The following is a 21216-nucleotide window of genomic DNA, read 5'->3' as shown; positions in this document are numbered from 1 at the left end:
GAGGAAGCAAGTGGTGGAGGGACTACAGGTAATCCTCAATTTACAACACCATTTTTCACAGTTACAACCGGTGCAGCATCCCCAATGGTCATGTGATCAAATTTCAGATACTTGGCAAGTGGTTCATATTTATGAAGGTTGCAGTGTTCTGGGGGGGGTCCACGCGATCCCCTTTTGTGACCTTCTGAGAAGCAAAGTCAACGGGGAAGCCAGATTCACTTAACCACCGTCTTAGTGACAACGGCAGCGATTCACTTAACAACCGCGGCAAGAAAGGACTGTAGAATGGGGCAAACTTCACCTAACAAACGTCTCGCTCGCCCAGCAGACGTTCTGGGCTCAATTGTGGCCGTAAGTTGAGGACTATCTGTATACTATTGATTATATTGATGTGATTTTAAAATGCCCCGTAAACCGCCCTGAGTCCTACGGGAAAGGGTGGTCTATAAATCTAATAAAATCTAAAAATCTAAATCTACTACGGCCGAAAGGGTGTGGCGAGTCCATTTCATCTCTGGACCCCATGAAGATTGCCTTCTCGGCAACCCAACTAGTAAGACTACGTGCAGCGTTTCCACTGTTGCGGTTGTGTTGCACGGAGGTGAGGGCAGAACATTCCGACTTCCCAGGTATAAAGAAAGCAGCCAGAGAGAGAGGCTGGCTTCGCCCTGTTGGCGAAGCTACAAGTGGGGTTAGCTGTTGAGGCTCCAGCGTGCCACACCAGTCCAGCAACAGCTCCCCGGGACCCTTGTGGCGCACGAAGAAACTCCGCCATCCTCTCCCATCCCTTTTTCCCCTTTCGAATCCGCCCCCAGAGACCCACCACCCGCACCCGGCTTAGTCAATAGGGATGGCGGCGGCGGCACTTTCCCTCTTACCTTCATAGGCTCCCTCCAGCCTCTCCTTGTATAAATGCCGTCGCCTCGCTTCTGATTGGTGGGGTCTCCCCCCCCCCCCGTTGAGCTCTCACCCCTCTTTTTTTTACCTCACGGCGTGCCAGCCCAGCTTCGCCCGGACCCAAAGCGGAGGAGGAGCCTCCCCCTTCGTTTTGGGGAAAGAGCAGCTGGCGGGAACCAGATCAGGCGCGCGAACGTCCGTCTGACGCAAAAGACGCACGCGAGAAAAAAAAAAAGAAAGGAAAGAAAGGTGGGGAGAGAAACAATCGCGGGAGAGAAACGAAGAGGGAGACCCCCTACGTCATCACGGCGACGGCTGGCTGGCTGGCTGGCTGCCTTTCCCGCCGCAGACCTCCACGCGGATGACGGCAGGAGCAACTTTCCTCGAGACGACTTAGTTCGCGGGGCCGAGGGACGACTCGCTCGCTCGCTCGCTCGCTCTTCTGCGCACGCGCAAAGGATCGGGCTCCTTGTTTTTTTTTGTTTTGTTTTTTTATTCCCCTGCGCGCTTTGGAGTTGCTTTGGAGCGGCCACGACGCATGCGCTCCAACCTCTTACCTCCTCGGTCCCCAGGAGAGGTCAGAGGTCACGACAGTTGCAAGAGCGGCGGAGGCAGAAGGGCCGAGAGGAAGAGGCGGTGGCTTGCGCTCGGATCCATGATGGCGGCAGCTGAAGTTGAAGCGGCCTCCTGAGCTCTTTCGCAAAGGAAGTCCCGACCATGCACAGTTTGGCCACGGCTGCGGTAAGGCCAAGTGAGGCCTGATGCGGATTGTGCCTACTAGGGGAACAAGAGGCCTGCTTGCGGAGCGAACGGAGCCGTTCATTCCTCCCGTTGGAGGACGAGCTTAAGGGGAAGGGGGCTCAGACGGAGCCGTCCTTTTTTCCCGCCAAATTGTCCTCGATAAGAAATGCTCGTCCTTTCCAGCGCATTCAGCTCCTTGTTCCCCGGTGGCCGCCGATCAGGAGTTGAGCTTGTCTTTGGGGAGCCAGAGTGCTACGAGCTTACTTCCGATTGCGCTTGCAGCAACCTGGTGATGGTTGCGTGCATTTTGCATATGTTAAACTATGCGGGTTTGTAATTACCGGTGCATAACGTTGGTACGTAGGAACATGGCTCCAGCGATTAGTGATTTGAAGGAAGTTTGTTGAGGGCTAGCTGCTGGATGTTGTAGATCTATGTAAAATTCTGGTGATGGTATGTTTAATTATCTGCCGTCATTTAGTGTTATTCATGTGCCTTTTAATATTCACGCGTTGCAGTTTTTCAAAAAGTACTGTTTGGGGAGCCTATTATGTTTGCATGAAAGTAACCCAATGAAATGATTTTTCCCCCTAAGCATATATAGGACTGTAGCTTTAAAATGTCAGTAGGTTGGATTAGTTTCTACCAGTTACTTCCAGCAAACATAGCAGTAACTTGGTAGAAGTTCAGCTAAATTAAGTATTCGATTAGTTGCGAAAAGCTAGATGCCATTTCTCTGTTAAAACCTGCAGTGGTAGATTCGCTTTCTAGGTATGAGTGGAAAACCAGGCCTCTTGTGTACCATTCTTGGCACTTGTTTTTGAATGCTGTTCCTTTTTGTTTTGATTCTTCCCTCCAGATTTTTGTGTTCCATTGTTCTCTTGTTCCCGCCACACTTATTACATCACTGTATATTAACATGTTTGTACAATTAACTATGTGTGGAATGACATTCAGTTTAGAAATCAGGCAGAGGTTCATAATTATGACCATTGAAGATACACAAACTACTTTGGTGTTGAAGAATGTTGTAATGATGGAATAAAACTTTGGAAGGAATGAGAATAGCATAAGTCTTTGTTGGTACCTGATACAGGTAGTCCTCAGCTTATGACCACAAATGAGTTCAATATTTCTGTTGCTAATATAGTTAAGTGAACTTGCCCAATTTTATGACTTTTCTTGCCATAGTTGTTAAATGAATCACTGCAGTTAAGTTAGTAACACGGTTAAGTGAACTTGGCTTTCCCCATTGACATTGTTGAAAGGTGATCATCGACCCTGGGACACTGCAACTGTATTAAATACTTGCCAGTTGCTAAGTGCCTGAATTTTGGTCATATGATGTCACTTTTTTCAGTGTTGTAACTTTGAATTGTCACTAAACAAATGATTGTAATCCTGGGCTATCTGTACCAGATTCTTGTGAATGATGATGTGAAAAGATTTAATCTCAGCTCTCTATTTAAAGGAGCAGAGCAAAATTTTTGCTGTAGTATATGGTCAGGTGGTAGCTATATATATTATATACCCATCATGCTATTCCCTTGCAGGGTAAGCAACATTATGCAAAGCACAAAACGGGAGTAAGTAATAGAACTGTTATTGTAGAGCAGGGGTGTCTAACTGCCGGCCCTCGTCATGTCGAAACCGCGCCCACACCCTTGCCAGCAATGGGAAAAAAGTCATGATATGTGGTCACACGTCACATGATGTTGCGAGTTTGACACCCCTGCTGTAGAGGATGATTTCAGGAAAGGAAATATACCTGAATGTAGTTAACACTTCACTATAACTCTCCCTAGCTTTCTATTGTAAATACTTTTGCTTTCATCATGTCTGTAAGCTGCTTCATACATTGTCTTTTCTACTTTGTAAACTTGTCACTGTATTTTTTTAGGATCTTGAACTTCTTCACCATGTTTCTTTTGTACTGGTCACTTATTTTTTTTATTCAGTCCACATTATCATCCATTCTTTCATGTCATTTTTTTCTTGTTCTCCACAGATGCTTTCAAGTACACTCTCCCAAGGTTTTCATGTTGCTTCTGACATACCATAGTTTCATAGTTTGGCACTGATTTATTTTCAGTCTTCCATCTCTCTTTTCTGTCCTGTATTCATGAGGCTCTCAGCTTTTACTTTTCTTTTTTTAACGAGGAGCTCACTATTGAACATCCATACTGAATTCTGACTTCTTTTGATACAGTGTGTACTAGGGTATCCAATACACTAATCAAATTCAGCTTATGACATTTGAGGATACAAACAAAATGTTTTTAAGGTGTCCACCTTAACACATTCACTTTTGTTCCTTGCCCATTTTGGTTCATGTGAGCTAACCATAAGTGATTGATTGGGGAGCTCCACAGAGTAGGATGCATCTTTGCATGAGGGGCTCGTGCCACTAGCCTTCAAAGAGGCAGTGGTCTTCTCTCTGAAGAAACCCACTTAATTGCATCCATATCTGTTGCTTGCCCTGTTTCAATTGAAATATCTGAAGTTGGTCACAATTAAAAAGTTTCCTTAAGTGCGTTCTCTCTTTTTAAAGCCGGTGCCAACGGCACTTGCACAGGTTGATCGAGAGAAGATTTACCAGTGGATTAATGAACTATCCAGTCCTGAAACTCGTGAGAATGCACTATTGGAGCTGAGTAAAAAACGAGAGTCTGTCCCTGATCTTGCCCCAATGTTATGGCACTCATTTGGCACAATTGCAGCTCTTTTACAGGTAGGTTGAATGCAACTTTTAATTGAGATACCTTGCCCACCTATCTTAAAAGCAATTTGTTTTGCACATATCTAGATACCCTAAGTCACACTATAACTTTATACTTCAACTGAAAAAATGAATGCATAATAATATAGTGACAGTTGCTTCAAACCAAGATCAAGTTCCTAAGGAACTTTAAAGATAGTAATAAATAATTTGGGATATCCCAGTCAAACTATAAAAATCTCCAAAATCAGAATTCATATAATTGCTATATTTTATGTCTTTAGCTTTCTTTTAAATAATTTGCTTTTGTCTAGTCAGTATATGAGCAAAAAATGTATCAATTCTTTCTGTCAATGGCAATAGCAAATTAGTGGGTTGATTGTTAATGCTAAAGAAATATTTTCACACTAGTGGTTTTTTTTTTCATAGGAAATTGTAAATATCTACCCATCTATAAATCCACCAACTTTGACAGCTCATCAATCCAACAGAGTATGCAATGCTCTGGCACTTTTGCAATGTGTTGCATCACATCCAGAAACCAGGTATACATGATTTGCATATTGACATTGTGGGAATCATAATCATTAGCTAATAAAGTTATCTTAATATTTAAATAGTTATTTTAACGTGAGTTATGATAAAAGATATCTCTTCCTGATTGCTATTTTGTCAAATGCACTTTCCATTCCTGTCTAGGTCAGCTTTCCTTGCTGCACATATCCCTCTCTTCTTGTATCCCTTCTTGCACACTGTCAGCAAGACTCGTCCCTTTGAATATCTGCGACTCACAAGTCTTGGGGTAATTGGTAAGTTGCTTTTTAATGCTACCTATAATAAAATTCTTGCTTTTGAGAAATGAAGAATAAACTAGACCAGTGATGGCAAACCTTTTAGAGACCGAGTGCCCAAACTGCAACCCAAAACCCACTTACGTATCATCAGGTGCTGGGTGGGCATGGCCCATTGGGTGGGCGTGGCCCATTGGGTGGGCATGGCTGTGGTGGTAACGGCAGACTGGGTGGGACTAAAAAGTTCAATCAATTCCAACCTAGTGAGATCTTTTTTTTCCCCCGCAAGAAGTTGAAATTGAACCTCTTTTTTGCATATGGCGGCGGAGGCCTCAGACAAAAAGGTTTTATAAAACCCAGCTGAAGGCCTAGGATTGGGACGAGGGCACGTGTGCCCACAGAGAGGGCTCTGCGTGCCACCTGTGGCACGTGTGCCATAGGTTCGCCACCACGGGTCTAGAATCATCAGCAAAAAGTATAGAAATGCATCGTATTAATTCAGGTGGAAATTTTCTGAAATTGTCTTGAGTTACAGAACTATGTGAAATTATATTTATTTATTTATTTATTGATGGGATTTATATCCCGCCCTATCTCCTGAAGGACTCAGGGCGGCTCACAATAAAACATATAATAAGTACATAAATCAAGATAAAATGAAAATTGAGAACATCAGTGCAATAAAAATTAGAGAATTTTAAAATGAATTAAAAATACTAAATATAAATTAATTAAAATGCCTGTCAGTCTAGGTCAGCTTGGTGGAACAGGTGTGTTTTGAGGCCGCGGCGAAAGGATTGGAGGTTTTGGGCTATCCGAAGCTCAGGGGGGAGCTGATTCCATAGGGTTGGTGCTCCCACAGAGAAGGCCCTCCCCCTGGGGGTCGCCAGCCGACATTGCCTAGCTGACGGTACCCTGAGGAGGCCTTCTCTGTGTGAGCGTACTGGACGATGGGAATTTGTTCCCGGCAGCAGATGGTCCTGCAAGTATCCCGGACCTAAGCCATGTAGGGCTTTAAAGGTAAGTACCAGCACCTTAAATCTCACCCGGAGGGCAACTGGTAGCCAATGCAGCTCACGCAGGAGGGGTGTAATATGGGAGTATCGGGAAGCTCCCATCACAACCCGTGCAGCTGCATTCTGCACCAGCTGAAGCCTCCGGGTGGTCTTCAAGGGCAGCCCCATGTAGAGAGCATTACAGTAATCAATACGGGAGGTAACGAGTGCGTGGGTGACTGTACGTAGGGCATCTCGGTCCAAAAAGGGGCGCAATTGGTATATAAGACGAATCTGGGCAAATGCCCCCCTAGCCACGGTTCCAATGTGATCTTCAAAACTGAGTCGTGAATCTAGGAGGACGCCCAGATTGCGTGCTTTATCAATGGGAGGTAACATCTCTCCTCCTATAGTCAGAGATGGAACCTCTTGGACTAAACGAGATGACGGTATGTACAGCCACTCAGTCTTGGCCGGGTTGAGTCGAAGCCTGTTTTCTCCCATCCAAATCCGTACCGCTTCCAGACAACGGGACATCACATCAAGGGCATCACTGGGTTGGTTCGGGGTGGAGATGAATAGCTGGGTATCATCAGCATATTGATGATATTTCACCCCGAAGCTACGGATGATCTCTCCCAGCGGCTTCATATAGATGTTGAACAGGAGGGGCGAGAGCACCGAACCCTGAGGCACTCCACAATTAAGAGGCCTAGGGCTTGACCTCTGCCCTCCTGCCAACACCGTCTGCGAACGGTCCGAGAGGTAGGAGGAGAACCAACGCAGAATGGTGCCTCCCACTCCCAGCCCCTCAAGACGACGCAGTAAGATACCATGGTCGATGGTATCAAAAGCCGCTGATAGATCTAATAGGACCAGGACAGAAGAATAACCTCTATCTCGGGCCCGCCAGAGATCATTCACCAGCGCGACCAATGCCGTCTCCGTGCTGTGCCCCGGTCTGAAACCCGATTGGTACGGATCTAGATATTCAGCTTCCTCCAGGTTCAAAGGGAGCTGTCGCGCCACCACACTCTCAACGACCTTCGCAAGGAAGCGAAGGTTGGAGACAGGACGGAAGTTGTTTAAAACAGCTGGGTCCAGTGCCGGTTTCTTGAGGAGGGGCCTTACCACCGCCTCTTTCAAGGCAGCAGGGAAGTACCCTTCACTCAGTGAGGCATTGATAACTGCTAGGAGCCAGCCTCGTGTAACCTCCCGAGAAGCATAGACTAGCCAGGAGGGACACGGGTCCAACAAACATGTGGCGGCACTTAGTTTCCCCATGATCTTGTCCACTTCATCCGGAGTCACAGGATCGAACTCTTCCCAGATGTACTTGGCCAACTTCATCGATTTCCTCTCGTTAGATACTGCCCAGTCAGAGTCCAGACCAGCCCGAATCTGAGCAATTTTGTCCACCAGATATTTACTAAATTCCTCAGCCCGTCCATGTAGGGGGTCCTCTCCCGTCTCTTGACTTAAAAGGGAGCGGACCACTCTAAATAGGGCGGCCGGGCGATTATCTGCGGACGCAATGAGGGTGGTGAAGTAGGCGCGCTTTGCCACCCTCATTGCCACAAGATAGGATCTAGAAAAGGATCTTAACTGTGTTCGGTCAGACTCAGACCGACTGGCTCTCCAAATGCTCTCTAGGCCCCTTCTCTGGCGCTTCATCTCCCGCAGGTCCTTGGAGAACCAAGGAGCGAGTCGGGACTTGCGCCGGGTCAGAGGCCGCAAAGGGACAACGCGGTCGAGCGCCTCCGAAGCAGCCTGTTGCCAGGCATTAACTAAGGACTCGACCGGGTTGTGGGAGAGGGAGGTGGGAATCGGTCCAAGCGCCATCTGGAATTTATCTGGGTCCATCAGGCGCCTGGGGCGGAACCACCTGGTCGGTTCCGCTTCCTGACATCGGGGGGTGACGTGACGGAGGCCCAACCGCAGGAGGTAGTGGTCTGTCCATGAAAGGGGTTGTGATGTTGGAGTAACCCCACCCAGCCCATTTAGCCACTGCCCAGAGACAAAAATTAGATCCGGCATGTTTCCTCCCTCGTGAGTTGGGTCCTGAGTAATTTGAGTAAGGTCCATGGCCGTCATGGAGGCCATGAACTCTCGGGCCACTTCTGATGCACTGCCCAGGGAAGGTAGATTAAAGTCTCCCAGTACCATAAGCTTTGGAAATTCGACCGCCAATCCTGAGATGGCGTCAGGTAGCTTGGGTAGAACCGTTGCTGTGCAGCTTGGAGAGAGGTATATATGTCAGATTGTCAGTGTTAGAACTTCCACATTGGCAGTGCTTTATAGAAATAGCAGTCACAATACATCTGAAGGACAAAGATATCGGGAAAAGCTATCCTAAAATGGTCTGTACCATAGACTTCTGACATTTAGCATGAATGTCAGTTCAACTAGGAAGTAAACTTAGGGAATCCAGGTTAATCCCACATGTATGTCCCACTGCTACATTTTTTAGTTCTTCTAAGTCTAGATAATTTATTTTACAAATCAATTAATATAAAATGGAAGTCCTCAAAATATTGAAGGAACTGGTATAACTTTGTTTTTATTTTATGTGGTTTAAATGTGCTTATAGGTCCCGTTGGCAGTTTTGAGGAAAAATACTTTAAAAATTGATTTGATTCAATATCTGAAGTTTTCCACAAGGTATAAGCTCCCTCTTATTTCTGGGGGCTTTCTCCAAATACCTCATGATGCAAACGCTCCATGTCAAAATCCTGCTTGGATTTAGGGACAGACCTTTTTCAGCCAGCCCCCAGGAACCAAATGGAATTGTTTTGGCAGGCAGCAGCTTGCAACCTTCCCTGCCAGCTTCCCCACTGACTTGTGGGAAAGCCAGCAGAGAAGATTGCAAATGATGATCACATGATTATGTGGTGCTTGGCAACCCATTGTAAGCGGAAGGGATTGTCAAGGGCCCAGATTGCAATCTCTTGACTGAGGATGCAACAGCCGTGACTTCAGGCATGTGTCGTAAGTTCAGCACGATCATAATTTCAAAAAGTTGTTCATTAAGCAAGGACCACCTGTACCATCTATGACTTGTTTTTATAATCAGTCCTTGATAAGATAATGAAACAGATTTTTAAAAAAATTTTTACCATATAGACTTCCATATTGACTCATCAAATTCAAATCACAAGTTCATTTCTTATGCTCTGTGTATCCCTTGGCTTAGGAAACTATGGCCCATCATGCCTAAGCCTCAGCTAAACTCCAAAGTGAGGAGCAGAGCCAAGGAGAGCAAGGCATCCTGTCAGCAGCATCCTTGCTGGGAGGTCGGCGTTATCCAATGGCTGCCATGCTCCTTGGCCTCCAGATCTGCCAGCTCTTCCCATGGATGCAGAATAGAGGCAGAATCTGGCCCTTTACAGAAAGGTTGATGGCCCCTGGAATAGCCTCTTGTATCTGATGTAAGAGTTTTACGTAGTATTTAAAAAGGTCCTTTGATTTTTAAATGATGTGATGTCACAATTTTTCAAATGCTTTTAATAGTGTAGATCGGGCATATCCAAACTGTAACTCTGAACAGCTAATAATATACCCCCACAAGATAATAAAAATATAAAAAAATAAAGGAAGTTGGTTATCTATATATGGTAACTATAGTACATATTTGTATGTGGCCCAAGACAATTCCTCTTCACTCAATGCCACCAAAAGGTTGGACAATTATGGTCTAGATTGAGTATGCTCCAGAAGAAATTATTATATATCTTAATGAACTATATTCAAAGGGGAAAAACATTCCATCAGAAATCAAGTCTCTAGTCCTACAAATCTCTTCTGTAATTCTGTCCATTTAAAATTTGGTTAATGAAGGAATAAAAGATAGGAAGGTCCTGTTAGTGGGTAAACTTCTATAGCAAGTTTTAGATTTGTGAGAGCAGACATTTATTTATTACAATCATGGAGGAATGATTTTGCCTTGATAAACTGTAAGCTAATTTAATTTGGATCATAAATCAACATTAGTTCTTACTAATCTAGACAGGTTGTTTAATTAATTGAAAAATACCAGAGTAACACTTGAGCACAATTAGTTGAAATTGGTTGGTGGTTCTACCATCTTTCCATTAATAAGTTATAATTTACTAGTTTTCTTTTAGCTGTGGTCAGTTAAACTTCCATTAGATTTTTGTCAAACTATATGAAATTTTACTTGGTCTTTCTCTGTTTTTAAAGGGGCTCTTGTGAAAACAGATGAACAAGAAGTTATCAATTTCCTACTAACAACTGAAATTATCCCTTTGTGTTTGCGCATCATGGAGTCTGGCAGTGAGCTTTCCAAAACGGTATTGCTTTCATTTTTAATGAAATTATTCCAACTTCATAGTTGCTTTCTTTTACTTGCCTATGCATCATATTTCTGTGATACACCCAAAGTTAGCAAGTTGGGTATTTCGACCAAGAGAGTGCAGATATATATTCAAAATTGTCATGAATTTGTCCGACAGTGAAGTTTAAAAAATGTCGCTGCTTTTAATTCAGTAAAATTATTCAAACTTTGTGTTTTTCCATTCAAATTATTAATATTCCAGTGCAAAACAGACTTGTTTTCCATCTAAAATTAGCACGCTGTTTTTTTCTCTACAAAGCGATTGAAGATGTGACTTTCAAATTGTCACGATTCCTTGCTTCATTTAAAAAAAAATCATTGCTTTTTAAACAAAGCAAATTCATGGATGTCTGTTCCATTTTTTCATTTCAAAAGAGTTTTATGCTTATTCTTACCATATGTACATCGTAAATTGTTACGATAGCACCACACTTCCCCCTCTGTTGAGGGAGGGGTGTGCAAAGAATCCATCTATGTTAGAATTGAACACCCCTCCCTCAACAGAGAGGGGGCAATAAGACGCCACCTATTTCCAGTCTACAATGCAGCCCTTTCAGCAGTTCCAAAAGATCACACGGAATCAATTGCATCCTGATTTAGGGGACCCCTAAAGGGCACAGATAAACTCCCAAGTGGCCTCAACAGCTCTCACAGGAAGTGCTAATGACCAGAGGACTGCAAAGAAATCTCATTGTTCCATTTCCCTGCCCCCACCCTATCTGAACCTATTCTTCCCTTCCCCCCCACCATCCCAACTGATGAAGCTTCTTCCATGAGAAGCAAACGTTTTCTTCTTCTTCCTTGAGGAAAAAAACAGTCCAGTTGCCTTTTGAAAAAGCACCTTCGAGACCACCGGATCCATACTTTCGCTTGTATGCGAAGGAGTGGTATAGTTTCTAGACGCTGCATTACAGTCTCTGTTGAGAGTCCTGAGAGAGCTGGTCCCATGGGTGTTCCTCTGAGTTGTTGGTGTATTTGTCCATGAAACTGAAGGTGGGTAGTGAGACAGAGCTTGATGAGGTCCACAATTCTGGGTATTTCAGCCTTAGTATCTTTGGTTAAGTTGGGTGTGTTGTGTAGTACTGTTGCCATGGATTCATTTGCTAGTTCTCTGTCTATGGATGTATATATATATATATATATCTGTACAGTTGAAACTGTTTACCTTTTGCTAACATTAATTTCATTTATACACCGTCCAAGTCTTAAAACAACTTGGGTCAGTTACAATTAAAAAAAACCAACATGTAACAAACTTGGCCAACATTTTGCAGCTTGATTGATAGTATTTTACAGCATTAGGAAAGATAGTTGCAATAATACAGGTAGTCCTCAGGTTATGAATGTAATGGAGCCGGCCCATTCCAGTCGTAACTCAAGGATTTATAGGAGTGAATCTTGTACCTCGAACGCAATCAATCCCTGCTTTTGCCCAGGAATTCACTAATTTAAGCTCGTTAAGTGAACATGAGGTACTTCAGGGTGGGGAAGGCCATAGGGTGCTTAGTGATGGAGCAGGCCACCTGCTTCAAACCACCCAAGACTTCCCCCGACCCACTGAAATACCTCATTCTCTCTCCCCTGGGTCCCCACAATTGCTCTCTCACCCTCCCCCAATCCTGTCACGCCGGGTCACTTTTACCTTGTGAAGATCTGTCTCCAGCCTGTTTCTTTGTCCGCTCCCCGCGAGAGCAGAGGGAGAACAGGACGAGAGCGCCCTGCTCAGCTTCTCTGACAGGGCTGCTGGCCACTTCTGGAGTGGCGGGCAGCGTCGGTGAGTCTTCTCCAAAAACTTCCAGGCTTGGCATGGAAAAAACATCTGCATGCAGAAGGTAGGTTGGGGGCAACGAAATCACATTGCTTCAAACTCCTGTTGGCCTGCAAACACTTTTCACGCAGAGCCCAAAAGCTTCTGGATGCCCTGATCTTGCGGGAAGTCAGGCACCCATTCTCTGCAAAAGTGGGTGGGTGCCTGAATATCAATGATCATGGCCCTCAGAAGCTTTTGGCCTTTGGCCAAAAAATGTTTATCCTGGAGGAGGCCTCCGCCGCCCAGAACGGACCTCCGGAGCCATGTGGCCACTGCCCCCAACCTCCATTCTGGGCGGAGAGGCTCCCAATACCCAGGACCTAGGTCAGGGGGTCAGATGCATGGCTCCGGAGATCCGTTCTAGGCATCGGAGACCTCCAGGCCTCTGCTTCCCAGAACGGAGGTTAGGGGGGAGGTCCATTCTGGGGGCGGAGGTCAGGGGCAGCTTTGTGACTCCAGAGGTCTGTTCTGAGCAGTGGAGGCCTTTCCTAAAGGCCTCAGCCGGCAAAACAGAGGCCAGGGGCGATGCACACATCAACCCAGGGCTCAATTCTCGACGGCAGAAGCTTTTTGCAAAGATGGCAAAAGGCTTTGCAAACCGAGGGAAGGCTTCGATGTTTCAGCCTCCTCCTTACCTTCATTTGCAAAGCCTTTTACCACAGATCTCGTCCAGGCCTCCGTTTGCAGAGAACATAGACCAAACTACTGTGAGATCATGCGAGATCAGTAGCATGAGATCTCACGCCACTGATCTCGCGTGATCTTGCGGTCCATAGGCCTCCATTCTCTGCAAACGCACCGAAGACCTGGAGCAGCGAAACAGCCAAGAAAGCGAAGACTCTAATCCTTTGCCAGGTGAGTATTCACAGGCCTAGTGCCTAGGGAGACCTGGGGGGAGGGAATAGCCAGGGTGAATGTCGCAGTGCCTCTGGGGTCATCTGTAGGGGTGAATGACTGCCATGGTGCAGCAACATTCTAAATTTTGGGACTTTTTCGTAAAAACTAGGGGGTGGTTATTGCATAACTTCAAACGTTCGCTAAGAGAACATTTGTAACTTGGGATTACCTGTATTCATTCCGCGTCTTACTGTTTCATGTGGATTGGATTCAATTTTTCAGTATGTAATTCTGAATCCACAGATTGAAATATTTAACTATTTGGTTTTGGTGAACGATTTGATCCAAGATACTAAGATCTGCCCTAGTCCTGTAACTTTTTCAACTCAAGCAGTTGCTCAGCCGTATTCTTTTCTGTCTTTCAGGTTGCTACTTTTATTCTACAGAAGATCCTATTAGATGATACGGGATTGGCTTACATCTGTCAGACTTATGAACGATTTTCTCATGTTGCAATGATACTGGTAGGCTGCTCTGTTTATAAAAACTTAAATAGCTCAAGATACGATCCTGTTTATTATGTTTGAAGTTTTTCATGGCACGGAGCTGGATTTTTTTGTGGGATCATTCCCTCTGAGGTTCCACTCTGCTGGATAGGGTGGATAGCTCCAGGCCTCTTCCATTAAAGGTCATCTGCAGGACTAGGAGGTACATTTTCTCCATAGATGCCTCTGCCCTGTGGAAAACCCTCCCCCACCCCGAGATCCAGCAGCTCCCCACCTAGCCGTTCCCCCAAGAGTCGGATTAGGGTCACGCTGGATCTCTATGTGCATGTTATTACATGGGAGAGTGTCGTTTTGGGGCACCGATAATTTTTTATATGTTTTTGTTTGTTTTGAGCTGGGCTGTCTTGGATTACTATACATACAATGGGCTACTATTTTAAGTTCTTCAAATAAAATAAAATCAATTCTATACACATAATATTTTTCAGAGTAATATATGAAAGGCTGTTTTGCTACCTGAAAAGGCCCTGCATTTTGAATTGAGCACTGGACAGCAAAAGCACTGAGGAATGAGCATAAGGAAGTCAATATATTTCTTCATTATTTTTGTTTGCTGTTTTAACCTAGGGTAAAATGGTCTTGCAACTGTCCAAGGAGCCGTCTGCCAGGCTGCTGAAACACGTGGTCCGTTGTTACCTTCGCCTTTCCGATAATCCAAGGTAGACATCTTAAAAGTATCTAGGGATCTTTTGATTAGGGTTAGGGAGGGCGCTGCACTCGGAACTAGTCACATTTGCAGTTTAAAACGCTAGGTAGTAGTCCAGTTCCCTCCCATACGCAGAGCATCTTTCAAATAAAACCTGATGGATGTTTTCCCTCCAAAATAAGTACTCTTCCTTGAGAGTCTGGATGGATTCTTAGGCTTCCTCACAAAGATGTTAAACAGCAGTGAGGAGACAATTCTTTTATGAGCAGCCCACTCTCTAAGCCACTTCCAGAAAACAAGGTTAACACCTAGCTATCTTATAGGAAGCGCTGTGCTGTCACCTTTTCATTCAAAACTAGTATTTACTAGTCCAGGGCTACCAATGAATCTAGCCTTTTACAGAGTCCAGGTACATTTCTACAATCATTTAGTCAAGTAGCAATCCTGATTAACAATATCTTCAGGATGTTAACATGCAGCATTCCAGCGAACATGATAGGACAGGAGAAGGAGGCGGGGTATAGAGATGCAATGTGATACCATGTTTCTTACATGGAAGGACAATAATTGTGTACTCAGGTGAGGGGCATGCTCCCCTCTTGTCCATGTGAGTTTATTTGTTGGCCCCCCTTTTTCTTGTCTCTTGATGTAGGGCACGGGAAGCCCTCAGGCAGTGCCTTCCTGATCAGCTGAAAGACACCACCTTTGCCCAAGTTCTGAAGGACGACACCACTACCAAGCGTTGGCTAGCACAGCTGGTCAAGAATCTCCAGGAAGGCCAAGTCACCGACCCCAGGGGTATCCCCCTTCCTCCGCAGTGACAGCCAAGGAGGTGGTGGCAGAACCCAGGAGGAAACAGCTCAGGTTTACAGAGAGCCAGGAACCAATGACCTCTTCCAAATCCTGTCAGGCATGCGTGGACAGCTCGCTAGACTGTCAATAGTCACCTGGACTGCAGGCCCTTTCTATAGCAACTTCTCACCATGTCTTTGAGGATTATGACACCAGCAAACACAGTCGGGACAGACAAGCCTATTTGAAGGTGTGGGCTTCATTGCAACGATCAGTTGAACACTGAGCTGGGCACTGCCTGCCTGGTTCAGTTGAGCCGGCTTGGAAAGTGTTCCCCAGTTTTCTTGTGGTTCACTGTTTACATGTAAGTTCAATAAATGTTGATCTGGTCATTTGACCCTCTTAGGAGTACATTTGGAGCTGCATCTAGCTCCAGGAAGGCCTCTTTGTTTCTTCCTGCCTAAAAATGACATTTTCATAAGAGTCTCCTGATTTGTTCTTTTTGAAAGGGTTGGCCATCGTGACGAGATCCTTAGACTTTTATTTCTTGGGGAGACGGAGGAGACAATAACATATCCTCAGCTTCCTAAAGGATTATTCCTAGCACATCAGAAAGCAATGATTTTTTTTTCTATTGAATTCTTCTGGTCATTAATTAGAACAGTTTTAACTCTGTGACTGCAGTTGAAATGGTGTCAAACTTTCTGTGGATCCACATCTGCTAACTCTAGTCTGTGGGATCCATAAAACCACAAAAGGAGTACTGTTCCTTTAAGACACTTGGAAGGAGAAGACTGTTTGACTGCCATGGTCTTTTGTTGCAGTTAATGCCTCTGTTAGAATTAATTGGAGGGTGAAGAAATTACATGGACCAAGAGCTACTTCAAGCATTTCAATAAATGTTTGCAAGCATTTCAGCCTTGTAGACAGAGCTGCAAAGTGCAAGGGCTCTCACGCTCTTCTTCCCTTGCTGCCAGGCTAAGTGCGCCCAGGTCTTCACTTTGTGCCCCAGTTTGTAGGTGCCTGCCACAGCTGAGGGGAACCCATTAAGCAGTCTGCAGAGGCAGCCTTTCCCCTATTCATAAATGGGAGTAGCAAACAAAAAAGAGGGAATTTAGAGAGAGGGAAATGTCCGGGCTCTTAAGTCAGTTGCACAACACCTAGGAGCGGGTGGTGTATACGCCTTTGACCTTAGCTAATGCTGCTGCTTGGGTGGGGACCGACTTTCCCTTTACCCATTCCCGTTTTCTTTCCCCCTGCATCCCCAAATGGCTGGCCAGGCCAAGCCAAAAGTTAAACACTTCTGTCTCTACATAGTTTGCTTTTGCTGTTACAGCAGCTCCCTGTTTTAAAACAGCCTTGTTTTTCATCCCTGCCTTGAGTGGACTTTACCAACTGCTTCTGTTTTGTAACTTGAATAAAAAATAAGCCAAATCAATTCTGATCCTCTTTGATTCAGGGTGATTGGGAGTGGGGGGCAGGATACACACACACACACACATATATTTAATCTTATTGCCACTAAGGAGCAACGTATTTATAAATGAGAAGCCAGATATTTTTTGGGATGGACTCTGATCGGAGTGATATATCTCTCAAAGTTAAGATGAAAGAAATGCTACCATGTTAGGATAAAAGAATTTAGAACAATGGTCCCCAACCCCTGGTCCATGGACTGGCAACGGGCCACGCAAACAAGCATAGCCCCATTCGCAGGATGCAAGCAGCACTCAAAACCTCACTCCCTTCGGTCTGCAGGAAAACCTGTCTCCAAGGAACCGGTCCCTGGGGGCCACTGATTTAGAGGGAAAAAACTCTACGTGGGAGAGATTGTAGTTATAATCAATATAGACCAATGAAGTGAAGGTTATGTTTAGCAGTTCAACAAGGTTAAGGGTATGCTTTTATCCATATTGCATAGTAGTTGAGTCCAAGCTAAGCTATATGGCCTTGAACATATTTATGTGTAGATCTTGGGTTATGATGACCGTTGGCACTGGGATTGCCACTTCTAAGTCATGCTGTTGTAAACATGATGTCACGTGACTGCATTGCTTAGCAACAACAGTCTTAGTTGCCATCATAATTCAGTGTTGTTAAATGGGAAGAGGTGGGAATCCCGGCTAAGGAGGTGTTTCGCATGGGCAGGCCAGCGGAGGGAAAAGTTGGAGTGGAGAAGGCCACAGGTGGCTGGGGAACACAGTAGGTGGGCTGGCTGGAGCCACAGCCAAGGCCTGGAAGGAGCAGGCAGGAACAGTAAGTGCTGTGGGCTGGCACTGGGGAGCATGGGTGGGAGGATGGATACAATAAGCATGTCAAACTGCCAGCCCACAGGCTGGATGCCTCATGACAAAACCGCGCCCTCCCCATTGCCGGCAATGGGGGATAAATTGTGATATGTCGTGTGACGTCATGTGACGTTGCATTTTTGACATGCCTGCACTGTAGTGAGGCTCCTTGCGGGAGAAAACGGATGACTTGTGATCTTCCCTGTTGACTTTGGTGGAAACTAGCTATGAAACTTGCAAACGGTGATCGTATCACCTTGGCGTTCTGTGAAGTCGTAGTTCCCCTCGTTTTGTGCTGCAGTAATTTTGAATAGCCGCTGAATGACTGGTCATAGGTCAAGAACTATAGTACTTTTTATTTTTGAGCCACATAGAATTAATGATCCTAATGACTTTACATCCAAAGCTGTAGGTTCCAATGTCCATCAATGTCAAATTCTTGAATAAGGTATTTAAAACATCTTTGTCTCGAGGCTTCCTCATTCTTGCATACGGAACAAAACACGCTTTGTATTGTGACAGTTTATTTGGAATGTCAAATATCTGAAGGGGCCCAATTTCTGACTGCTCCAGGGTTCTTCCTCGTCTGATTTGTAATAGGGCCGCTGCTGTTCTCCCCCTCCCCTATCTTTTTTCAGAGTAAAATATCTGAACCTAGTAGGACCGTGCTGCTATTTCTTTAAACAGGATGAGCTCATTTGGGAATGGAGGATTTGGAGAAAAAGAGCAATTAACCGTATGATCAGATAGAAAAAGGGAGCTCACAGCCACCTCCCTCCCAGCATGCCAGACGAAGTGCTTTTCAAAAATTTATTCTGCTACCAGAAAGAGCTCTTGTGGATAAACGGATGGGTTCCATGGGAGCTGGCTGTTGTCTAGTGTTTTGTTTTCCAAGCAGGTAAGCAAGATTGAACGTGGGCACGTGCATTCATTTAATAATAATAACAAGTTGGAAGGGTCCTTGGAGGTCATCTACTCCAACCCCCTGCTCAGGCAGGAAACCCTATACCAGACATGTCAAACACAAGGCCCGGGGGCCGGATCCGGCCCGCAAAGTGGTTTCCTGTGGCCCATGAAGCCATCCTGGAACCAGTGAGGGAACGGCCCCCACTGCCTTGGCCCTGGCCCAGAGACCCTCCTCCTGCCAGAGACCCTCAGATCTGTCCCACTCCTGCCAAGGCCCCCATAGGCGCCCTTGATGCCAACGATGTAGAGCTGGCCATGCCCACCCAGTAGGCCTTAAGCACTTTAGCCATGCCCACCCAGTAGGCCATGCCCACACAGGCCATACCCACCCGGCCCCCTGAGGGCAACCGCAATGCTGATGTGGCCCTCAATGAAATTGAGTTTGACACCCCTGCCCTATACCATTTCAGACAAGTGGCTGGCCAGTCTCTTCTTAAAAACTTCCAGTGTTGGAGCATTCACCACCTCTGGAGGCAGGTTGTTCCACTGGTTAATTGTTCTAACTGTTCTCTCCCCCAAGGGCTGCTAATACCACTGGAGTTGGAGAAAGGCAAAAGCTACCAGGAGCTTGTTGGCTTGTGTTGTTTCGATGAACTTGTGATTTGCAAGTGTATTCTGTCCATGTTATCTTGTCATGAAGCAAAAGGATTTGTTTTTATTTTTTTGGAAATGAGATGCCACCTGCTTTACAAGTAGATCTCCTGAGGGGAAAAAAGAACTTAGCTAGGCTTTTTTTTTGGGGGGGGGGGGGCTTGCACCCAGCAAGCACACTGGAAAAAAAGTGCCTCCAAATTACTTTTTTAAAAAACTAATCCTGTAATCACCAATAGGATTACTTTTTTAAAAAGTAAAAAATTCTTAAAATCTCTTTGGCAAACCAAAATAGTAATGGAAAGGAAGGAGTCAAAGCTTGGTTGCTGTTGTCCCACAGTCTAAATGAGCAAACTGAAATATTCATTTCAAGAAATTCTCTGCTGTTTTTGGTGGTGGGTCATGGAAACAAACATGTATCTGAACATTTCTCAGTTGTTGAAAGCATAAGCTGAATTTCCATTATTTCCCATGGGAATAATTTTTCCCCCAAGTATTTTCAATATCATGTTCTTGACCAAACCTTTTTTTCAATATGGAGTCCATTGACTACAACTTGACTTACTTTGCAACTCTGAGGGGAAAATAAGGGAATAGCTTCTTGTCCCAAATTGCCATTGTTTCCTATGGTTGGAACATTCAAATAAAACTGAAACACTGAAGTTGTTTGGAATTTTCCTCCAATAAAACAGTGTCAACTTTGATGGGGCTGTTTTGAATTAAAAAACTTCAACCCATATTATATGATTTAAAGAAATGTTCACAAATCCAGATTCCTGTCATTTTAATATGGACAGTTATATCCACCACAGAATTCTATTAGTGTAACAGAAGCTTGTGCTCTGCCAAAAAAATAAGTGATATTTATAGTAGTTACGGCAGCAGGGTAAAAACCAGGAAACACTGAGTTCTAATCCTACTTCAGGCACCCAGCCCCTGGGTGACTTAGAGCCAGTCACTCCTTATATGCCATAGGAAGCAGGGAAACAAATCACTTTCAAAAACATTGCCAAGAAAACTCCAGGGACTTGTCCAGTTAGTAGCCAAGAATCAACACTGACTCTTGATGGCACCAAAAAAAATGTTTTAAGACTGCTAATCATTGATTTCTTAATACAGGGTATTTCAACTCTATCCCAAAGTTCTTGCAAATTACGAACATTTTTATCTATTAAAAATGCATCAAGTTTACCATCACCCAAAACAACTTTGTATGTTGATAGTAACTCGAATTTTAGATGCTAGTGTGGGAAGAATCCAGAGAATTAAATATTTGGGGGAATATTAAAAAGGCAGAATATTATATTTCCCTAAAGGATCTTAAAGGCAGAACTCCCCCACCCCTCAAGTCTCTCTGCCCCAACAGAAACCAGGTCTGCAGAAATGTAGATGTGATAATCTTGTCAGAAAAATTGGAGCCAGGAAGCTTAGATTAGAAAGACAAAGATTCCTAGAATCAACAATCCCTCACACCAAAAAAATCCAACACAGGACATAGCCATCAGCCACACCCGAGGGAAGCAGGATATGACTTTTGGGACATAATAGGATTAACCCACCACCATCAGAATACCAGAAAGGCACACTCAGACTCAGGTCAAAGTTCATGCCACAGGAACAACTCCAAACAAAAGCTCAAGGAGGTATAAAAACCCACCAGTCCCTACTACATGTGGTCAGCTTTCTCAGAACCATCTTTCTGTCTGGCTCTGCTCTTCAATAAACTACAACTTTCTTTCTAGAGCAGTCTCCATTTTGTTTATTCCCAGCTTGGACTGGACCCTGATGAAGATTTTTCTTTCAACACTAGTAATGCCCCAAGAAAAAAATTGTGAAGTCAAAAGATGTTGCCATTCTGCATTTTTAGACAATCCGAAGTCCTCTTGTAATTAGAACATTTAAAATAAGACACTTAAGGTATATTTTTTATTTATTTTTATTTTAATTCCATTTATATCCCACCCTTCTCCGAAGACTCAGGGCAGCTTACAAGCTTAGCAGTAGCCTTCATTCTATGTATATGCCTGCTTATTAGGGCTTTCACACACACACCAAGCGGCATTATTACAAAGTCAGCTTAATTGCCCCCAACAATCTGGGTCCTCATTTTACCTACCTCGGAAGGATGGAAGGCTGAAAATATGACTATTTTTAACCTAATTTTATTTTACAAAGATCTCCTACTCTTTATATGAATCAAGATTGTAAATGTACTTTCATCTC

General features: G+C 44.6%; 2 protein-coding genes across 7 annotated transcripts in view; one reads left to right on the top strand and one right to left on the bottom strand.

Annotated features, from left to right (window-relative positions):
* Positions 1-1379, bottom strand: part of USP37 (ubiquitin specific peptidase 37) — a 42918-nt gene extending 41539 nt beyond the window's left edge. For 4 of the 5 annotated variants that reach the window (XM_083349374.1, XM_083349375.1, XM_083349377.1 and 1 more), the window contains exon 1: positions 1197-1379. In XM_083349374.1, the coding sequence (XP_083205500.1) occupies positions 1197-1201 (5 nt within the window). In that variant the 5' untranslated portion in view covers positions 1202-1379. Of the gene's footprint in view, positions 1-878 lie in introns of all 5 variants that reach the window. The other variant, XM_083349376.1, reaches the window with a different exon arrangement.
* A 93-nt stretch (positions 1380-1472) lies between these two features.
* On the top strand, positions 1473-16580 carry CNOT9 (CCR4-NOT transcription complex subunit 9). Of its 2 annotated transcripts, none has more exons than XM_083349440.1 (8): positions 1473-1638; positions 4190-4369; positions 4787-4902; positions 5057-5166; positions 10344-10453; positions 13570-13668; positions 14278-14369; positions 15003-16580. In XM_083349440.1, exons 1-8 carry the CDS (start codon positions 1615-1617, stop codon positions 15175-15177), a joined length of 906 nt encoding a protein of 301 aa, XP_083205566.1. In that variant the 5' UTR covers positions 1473-1614; the 3' UTR covers positions 15178-16580. The 2 variants fall into 2 exon arrangements, with proteins under 2 accessions (XP_083205566.1, XP_083205567.1); XM_083349441.1 differs by having other exon boundaries at positions 1477-1638; positions 15009-16580.
* Positions 16581-21216: the final 4636 nt, after the last annotated feature.

The sequence above is a fragment of the Vipera ursinii genome (genome assembly GCF_947247035.1).
Source record: "Vipera ursinii genome assembly, chromosome: 1".
NCBI lineage: Eukaryota > Metazoa > Chordata > Lepidosauria > Squamata > Viperidae > Vipera > Vipera ursinii.
The sequence above is the reverse complement of the archived record's forward strand: the minus strand, read 5'-3'. Positions and strand labels throughout refer to the sequence as shown.